The sequence below is a fragment of the Erinaceus europaeus genome, chromosome 10 (assembly GCF_950295315.1).
Source record: "Erinaceus europaeus chromosome 10, mEriEur2.1, whole genome shotgun sequence".
Lineage (NCBI taxonomy): Eukaryota > Metazoa > Chordata > Mammalia > Eulipotyphla > Erinaceidae > Erinaceus > Erinaceus europaeus.
Genome location: NC_080171.1, coordinates 18,554,456 through 18,561,896, shown reverse-complemented (window position 1 = coordinate 18,561,896; position 7,441 = coordinate 18,554,456). Strand labels below are relative to the sequence as shown.

General features: G+C 50.1%; 1 protein-coding gene and 1 long non-coding RNA gene across 2 annotated transcripts in view; both read right to left on the bottom strand.

The window, feature by feature from the left end:
* The window catches only part of LOC132540843 (uncharacterized), a 207,079-nt gene that overhangs the window by 52,581 nt on the left and 147,057 nt on the right, over nucleotides 1-7,441 (bottom strand). The window lies entirely within an intron of this gene.
* On the bottom strand, nucleotides 3,789-4,815 carry LOC103113374 (uncharacterized). The gene is made up of 4 exons (XM_016188015.2): nucleotides 4,751-4,815; nucleotides 4,407-4,474; nucleotides 4,077-4,136; nucleotides 3,789-3,951 (listed from the first exon to the last, which is right to left on the bottom strand). The coding sequence occupies exons 2-4, from the start codon at nucleotides 4,451-4,453 to the stop codon at nucleotides 3,795-3,797; spliced, it is 264 nt and encodes an 87-aa protein (XP_016043501.1). The 5' UTR covers nucleotides 4,454-4,474; nucleotides 4,751-4,815; the 3' UTR covers nucleotides 3,789-3,794.

The following is a 7,441-nucleotide window of genomic DNA, read 5'->3' as shown; positions in this document are numbered from 1 at the left end:
CCTGCAGACCTGCTTCACCACTTGTGAAGCGACTCCCCTGTAGGTGGGGAGCCGGGGGCTTGAACTGGGATCCTTATGCCGGTCTTTGAGCTTTGCACTACCTTCTTCCTTTTTAAAAAAACATTTATTGTGACCCAGGAGGCGGTGCAGTGGCTAAAGTACTGGATTCCAACATAAGTTCCATCCCCAGCACTTCATGTGCCAGAGTGATGCTCTGGCTCTCTCTTACTCTTCTTAACTTCTCTCCTTCATAAATAAATATTTTGAAAAATAGCTATTATATATGAGTGATCAAGCTTCATCATATGATACAGGGGGAAAGAGGAATAAGAAAGATCATCACTCTGATACATGCAGCACCAGGGATCAAACTGGGAACCTCAGGCATGCAAGTCCTATGCTCTGCCAGTTGAGCTATTTCCCCAGTCTTCCACCTCCTCATTATTTATTTATTCATTTTTTATAAGCCAGAGAGAAATTGAGATGGGGAGGGTTGAGGGAGGGAGAAAAGGGAGACACCTGCACCACTCATGAAGCTTCCCCCATGAAGGTAGGAACCGGGGATTTGAACCTGGGTTCTGTGTATGGTAATGTGTGTACTCAAACAGAAGTATCACCTGTAATGATCCCACATAAGGATCCAGGTTCGAGCCCCCCGGCTCCCCACCTGCAGGGGAGTCGCTTCACAAGCGGTGAAGCAGATGTGCAGGTGTCTGTCTTTCTCTCCTCCTGTCTTCCCCTCCTCTCTCCATTTCTCTCCTATCCAACAATGACAACAACAATAATAACAACAATAATAAAACAAGGGCAACAAACAGGTATAAATAAGTAAATATTTAAAAAGAAGTTGGGGAGAGGACTACTGCATGAGGGGAATGGTGGTACAAAGATCTATAGTGATAGCCACTTATGGCATTCACACTCATATACCCACAGCTACACATTCATAGTCATGACTTAATCACTTGATTCACCTCAAAAGGCTAGACAACTATAGAACCTTTTGTGGGGTTCTTTGGAGGATCCTGAGAACGGTGAGGTGAGGGCTTTTGTTCCCAGAAAGACAACATAGGGAAGAAGGTTGAGATAGATAAGGAGGCCAGATAAGGGAAGATATAATATTCTCTGGTGCCAGGTTGTTGTTGTCAAGTAGGCAAAAGACCCAATTCGTCTTATCTTCTTATTTTTGTCTAGTCCTGCCCCAGGAATGCCAGCCTTTTGCCAGCAGGGGCCTGGGGTTTCCAGACTCAAGTTACTGACTTACTGGAGAAGTCAGATCCAAAAGCACAGTGACCTATTTTATTCTAGTCAGATTCTAGCTTCTTTCTAATGTGGGCCGGGAGGACTACTTCCTTCCCCTGGAGAGCCAGTAATACCCCTACAGCCTCAATCCTCCATCCTCCTCTCAGAGCCCCAACCCTATACTGAGCTCTCACTGCCATCATTTCCCTTCTCCCCCAGTCTCGGTCCTTTCCAGGAAGCCAGGAACTGATTAGGGTAGGGCAAGGAGCCTCTGGCATCTTAAAATTTCCCTCTCCAGTCCTGTTGTGTCTTAGAAAGAGAAACTGATTCATATTCTAATAGTCTAACTCTTATCTGGTTGTCTTCTACCCTGTAGCTAGATGCCTCCTACAGCACAAACTTTTTCCTGGGAGAGGGACTCACACCTTTCCTGGGCATCTTTTTCTGCTGTGGGGCTGCTGTAACAGTCAGAAGGGACCTTCACTTCCAAGGGGGCTAGTTCCCTTCTTATGCTGAACAATTTGAGCTGTTCCTTTCTCCTGCCCAGGCATAAAGCTTGAAAGTCCTTCTTTGGAGTTTAACATGTGCATTGCTGATGTCTTTAAAAAGTGTCTTGGGGGGGGGGCAGGTGGTAGCACACCTGGTTAAGCACACACATTACAGTGTGCAAGGACCCAGGTTCAAGCCCCTGGTCCCCACCTGCAGGGGGAATGCTTCAGGAGTGGTGAAACAGGACTGCAGGTGTCTCTCTCCCTCTCAATCTGTCTCTAGCCAATAAATAAATAAAAAGTGTCGGACTAGCTTTGCGAGTGGAGACAGACGACCAGGGACTCATGGTTGAGCTGTAGGCAGTATCTCTTTATTCATGCAGGACGCAGCACAATCTAAGCCGAGCTAGACTAAAACTAACTACTAAAACGAACAATGCTGTCCTTATATATACTTTCCAAGTAGGGTGTGAACAGGATGCGACGTAGAGAGGGTGGATAGAAAAGTGACTGGTGAAAATCAGGGTGTGACAAGGAGAGGGGGCGGAGCAAAAACACATCACGAACCAGTGGGGATTGAGCCAATGCCCTGCAGTGGTTATGTAAATAGAATACAGTGTTAAGCAGGGGATATTAAACCAATGAAACAGAAGGGGTTTTTAGAAGCAGAATTAGAAGCATACCAACAAAAAGATAATAAAAAATTAAAAAAAAATAAAGTGTCTTGGTGAGTTGTAGGCCTGGAACTGGACAAGGCACTCCACTTTTGAAAGGGTTCTTAATGGGCTGGGGAGATAGCATAATGGTTCTGCAAAAGACTTTCATGCCTGAGACTCTGAGGTCACAGGTTCAGTCTCTAGCACCACCATAGGCCAGAGCTGAGCTGTGTTCTGATCTTGGTCTTTCTCATTAAAATTATATATGAAAGAATTCTTGATGTAGATAGACAATATGAAGAAATGGCTCAAGAGCTTGGGTCCTTTCATGAAGGCAACAACATAGATGATCACTGTGCTTTATCTGTGGCTTCTGAGTCAAGGGTTCAAGAAGTTCTAGTGATCTACTTGAACTTGTACTTGAAGAGGCTTTAGAGTCTTTCTCATCCTTCCCTCTTCTGTTTGGATTTGTGCCCCAGAGCTTGTTAGGTGCAGCTGATTGAAGCACCACCATCTTGGCACAAGTCTCCATCAGTCAGCTGTCTGCCACACACTTTCTGATCTTCCCTGCACTTGTCAGTCAGTTCAGAGACCCAGGAAGGTTAAGAAATGAATTCTTCCCACTATGCATTTATTTCTCCTTTTCAGATTCTCCAAAGATCGAGCCAAGTTTTCCCCACAGCAAAACCTGCTATAGCAGAAGCAACCCCTGGCTGAAAGTTACTTTTGTCCGCACTGAGAAACTCTTAACAACCCTCTGGTGACTTTCCTGATGTTTAGATCAGTTGCTAAATGTAAGCAGGCCCATGTAGGAGACTTTGATCCTTAATGCTATAGATGCTAAGTCTCAGGCCAACTGGGTCACAAGGCATGACAGACGTAGCAGGAACTGTGACCCTTGAGTTCTCCTAGGGAGGTAGCAAGAACTGGTAGGTAGACTGATGCCAAGTATCTCTAAACTGGGGATCATACAGTAGGATCTGGAAGTTGATGTATTAACTGGAGGAAAGACCAGTCTTCTTTCTACAATTCTGGGCTTAGACTTTCCACTCCCCAAAAAAAGAATTTTCAGGTGATTCCAATACCTGACAAAGCCTGGGTGGGCTAGGAAGGTTCTAAGAGGGAACTGGGGATGTGAGGAGACATCAGTGTGAGAACCGGACTGGGACTATGAGGTTCCCCATCCACAGACTTCTCATAATGATGTGTGTGTGTGGGGGAGGGGGGAGCGGATAGGAAGTGGAGGGAAACACTGGTAGTAAGAGGAGGGCTGATGTTGATGAATATGGGCAGCAGGGTACTGACACGGGGAGTCTTGTCAATAAGGAAACCACCAGTGTAGAGAGGGACACCCAGCTCTGAAGGAGGCAGAGGCGCAGAGTCAAGAGGGCTGCACGAGGGCTTTGGTTTAAATCTTTAATGCACTGGCTGGCTGGGCAGTGGCGGTAGGGGGGCGGCGGGGGAGGCCACGACCTGAGCGCTGGGGAGCAGGGCCCAGGCCACTTGACAGACAGCTCATCAGGCCCCGCAGAGGCTCCAGTTTCTGTTCCCGGGGATGCGGTGAGCTGTAGGGCGACAACTTGACATGAGGCGAGTTGAGGGCTCCTGGATTTCCCTCCCCACAATCTGTCTTCCGAGACCGAGCCTCGTCCATAACCCGGGCGGATCGCGGTCTCGCAGCCCCCCTCACCTCCGCTCCCTCCGCCACATGCGTAGCCAGGGGAAAAAGTAGAAGCAACCCCAGTAGATCCTGCAGAGGAAAAGGTAGAGCCGGGAGGGAGGGGCTGGGGCAGACCCGGTCGGCCCCGCCCCCAAAGCAGCCCACGCCCCTAAAGCCCCGCCCACCAACAAACCACGCCCCGGTGGCACCGCCCACATAGAACCACGCCCCTGGGCGGTCCCGCCGCAGCCCACGCCCCCGAGGCCCCGTCCCCCGCGCCTCCCGTCTGCGGAGAGCTCGAGCCCTGCCCCCACCCCGAGCCGCTAGGTTCCTCCTCCGCAGAACCCCGCCTCCACTCACTCCTCCTCCGCCTCCAGCGCCACCTCGTATCTCCTCAGTCCCGACATGTCCCGGGTTCCGAACGTCTCCTGGGGAGTGGCATGATTGGATCAAGGATTTCCCAACCTGGGGTCCCCCATTCTCTGTCCTCAGGACCAGCCTGGCTTCTCAGTGAATCTGAGGCAGGTGCCCCCGTCTCAGATGATACCCAGGGATGGGTTGGGATTGGAGACTGAGGAGGCACTAAGCGTTACGGGGACAGGGGATACGACCTAGGGCATTAAAAGGGACTGGGCGAGAAGCTTGGCGGACATAGGGCTGGGATGTTTGGGGCCCCGGGCTAGGATTTTCGGGGCTGGGGTCACCTGGAGGGGGGTAGAGGGGTCGGTGCTGCCTAAACTCCCGCCCTCCCTGGCTCCACCCCGGAAACAGACCGTTCCGTGACGTCACAGGGACTCCGCTGAGCACTAGGGGTGGGGTTTGCCTATTACCCGGAAGGGGCGGAGCCAGCACGTTTATTCAGGAGGGCGGGGTCAGATCCTGTCACTCAGGGGATGGAGTGGGGCTGATTACTCACATATGGGGGCTCAAGACCCTCTTTCGCAGGGTTGGAGTCAGATTCTAGAGCTCCACCTTGAGAGATGGAGGTAGCAAGAAAAGACCTTTGGGACCTGTGTAGCACTGTCTTTTCAGCCTCCTCTTCTTGACTTCTGTCCTGTTCCATTGTCTTGACTGCCCTTTGTTACTTGTATGACCCTAGGCTAAGGCAGAATAGACATCCAGCGAAGGCCCAGTCTAGACAGAGCATGCTCCTGTAAGCCCAATTGGTACTTGCAGATTGGTCTGTGGCCCAGACACAGGAAGACAGGTGTGAGAGGGAGAAAAGGGTAGGATGGGGGAAGAGAGCAGATGTATCGCCATGCTTCAGCCTCAGAGAACTTTCACTTCATTTCTCATCACTCCCCTACTGAGAGAAGAGAGACGGTGGAGTCTTGTTGAATGGCCCTAGCCACGTCGCATAATAGCTAGAGACTTACAAGTCCCTTTTTTGAGTTGAGACCTACCTTCTTATGATTTCTTTTCCTACAGTCATTCAACAATTACTTGTTGAGTATCCACTACATACTAGACACCGCGCTGGACATGGGGACACAGCCGTCAAGATGACAGGTTCTGCAGGAAAATTTATCCGCTTTTGAGATGTGTGTATCATTACAGTAAACTTGATGTGGGAAATAGAGGGTGCTGTAGTAGCACCCAGAAAGAGCAGTTAACCCAGTGTGGGAGACAGGAAGTGGCTGCCTGTTAGCTGAGGAGGAAGAGAGGGAGGGAGCCTGGTGGCAGGCCTGTAGAGTGAACAGAAATTAGTGAAGTCCAGTTCCCTGGGTGGACAGTGGATCCATGTCTCTTCCTCTCATCCTGAACTCTTCCTCCTTCTTACACCTGTTACCCTGTGCCTGGGTTATAGACAAGAGACAGGCAGATCAGTGAGCGCCAGCTGGGCATCACTGGAAATATGCTTTCTGTGCCCAGAGATGATTTGTCCCCACCACCCTCACATATTGGCACTCCAGGCCCGCCCCTGACTGGGGCATGCCTGTCATAGAGGAACTAAAGCCTGGTCTTCCCTCTTGGTCCTTGACTCTCTGGGAGTGTGGTGACTTACGTCTTCAGACACAGGGCTCCCCACCAGGACTGGTGTGGATTAACTGTTGTGGCACTTGCTTGGGGCTGGGGTGGGTAGAGAGTCAGGTGACAGACAGGCTGGGGTTTTGGGCAGGGACTCAAAGGGAGAAGGCAAGGCTAGATAAAGTCGTGTTTGTATTTGCAGGTTTGTAAAAAGAGAGAGAGAAATGATCTCTTTTTAGGTAGACAAGAATATGAGAGAGAAGAGACTACAGCACCAACAATTCCCTCAGTGTGGTGGGGGCCAGGTTTGAACCTGGTTCACACACATGGCAAAGCAGCACACTATCCAACTGAGCTATTTTGCCAGCCCAGGATTTAATAGAGAGAGAGAGAACCTGAGCATCACTGGCACATGTGATTCAGGACCTCAAGGGCTGGGGAGGTAGTATAATGGTTATGCAAAAAGACTTTGAATTATGGAGATTAAAAAAAATTATTTATTTTATTTTTGAGAGAGATGAGAGAGAGACAGAGAGAAACAGAGCATAGCTCAGCTCTGCCTTATGGTGGTGTGGGGGATTGAACCTGGGACTTTGGAGCCTCAGGCATGAGAGTCTCTTTGCATAACCATTATGCTATCTACTTCCACCCCTATGCTATCTCCCCCACACTGCCTGAGACTTTGAGATTCCAGGTTCAATCCTCAATATCACCTTAAGCCAGAGCTGAGCAGTACACAGGTCTTTCTCTTACCTAATAGATAAATGAATAAAGCTTAACAAATTAAAATGATGATGATGATGAACTCAGAACCTCATGCTTTAGACTCCAGCGTTTGGAGGTACAGTACTTGCAGTTTCCCCATAGTCAGGGATGCTGCAGTTCACCCAGGGTGGTCTGGGGATGCCCAGAGTTGGTGACTCTCATGTGGTGAATCTGGAGTGGGAGAAAATGGAGCAGCCCTGGTACTCGATTTCCTGGAAGGCCCTCGTATTAGGGGCAGAGCCTGAGAACCACATCTGGGAAGCTGTTTCTGGGACTTTCTTGTGGGGAGGGACTTGGCAGAGGGAAGGGGAAAGAGATGCACAGGTAGGGCTCAGGTGCTGGAGGAGGTGACTGGGAGGGGAGGTGCCCTGCTACTGTCCACCTCACTATGACACAGGAATAGCTCTGCAGCCAATCTTGAAGAGACGGGAACAAAGAGCCACCAAGACATTCTCAGGAACTGGGTGTGGGTTTCCCCAAAGACAGTATTTTCAAGACTTGTCACTCAGGGCTGGAGGGCCTGTGAGGTGGGAAGGCCACACCCCTGGATGGAATTCAGAATCTGTGCCTAGCATCTTAGCATTAGTGTTCCTCTCCCCTCCACCGCAAAGCCCAGGCTGGTGTAGGAACATCTGGGGCCCAGACATAAGCACATCACAAGG

Bases quoted from the DNA above. Each gene is read 5' to 3' on its own strand.
- LOC103113374 (XM_016188015.2), bottom strand. From the start codon at position 4,453: ATGTCGGGACTGAGGAGATACGAGGTGGCGCTGGAGGCGGAGGAGGA. The intron at 4,137-4,406 runs GTGAGTGGAGGC...TTTCCTCTGCAG, and splicing joins GCGCTGGAGGCGGAGGAGGA to GATCTACTGGGGTTGCTTCT. The intron at 3,952-4,076 runs GTGAGGGGGGCT...GTCGCCCTACAG, and splicing joins ATGTGGCGGAGGGAGCGGAG to CTCACCGCATCCCCGGGAAC.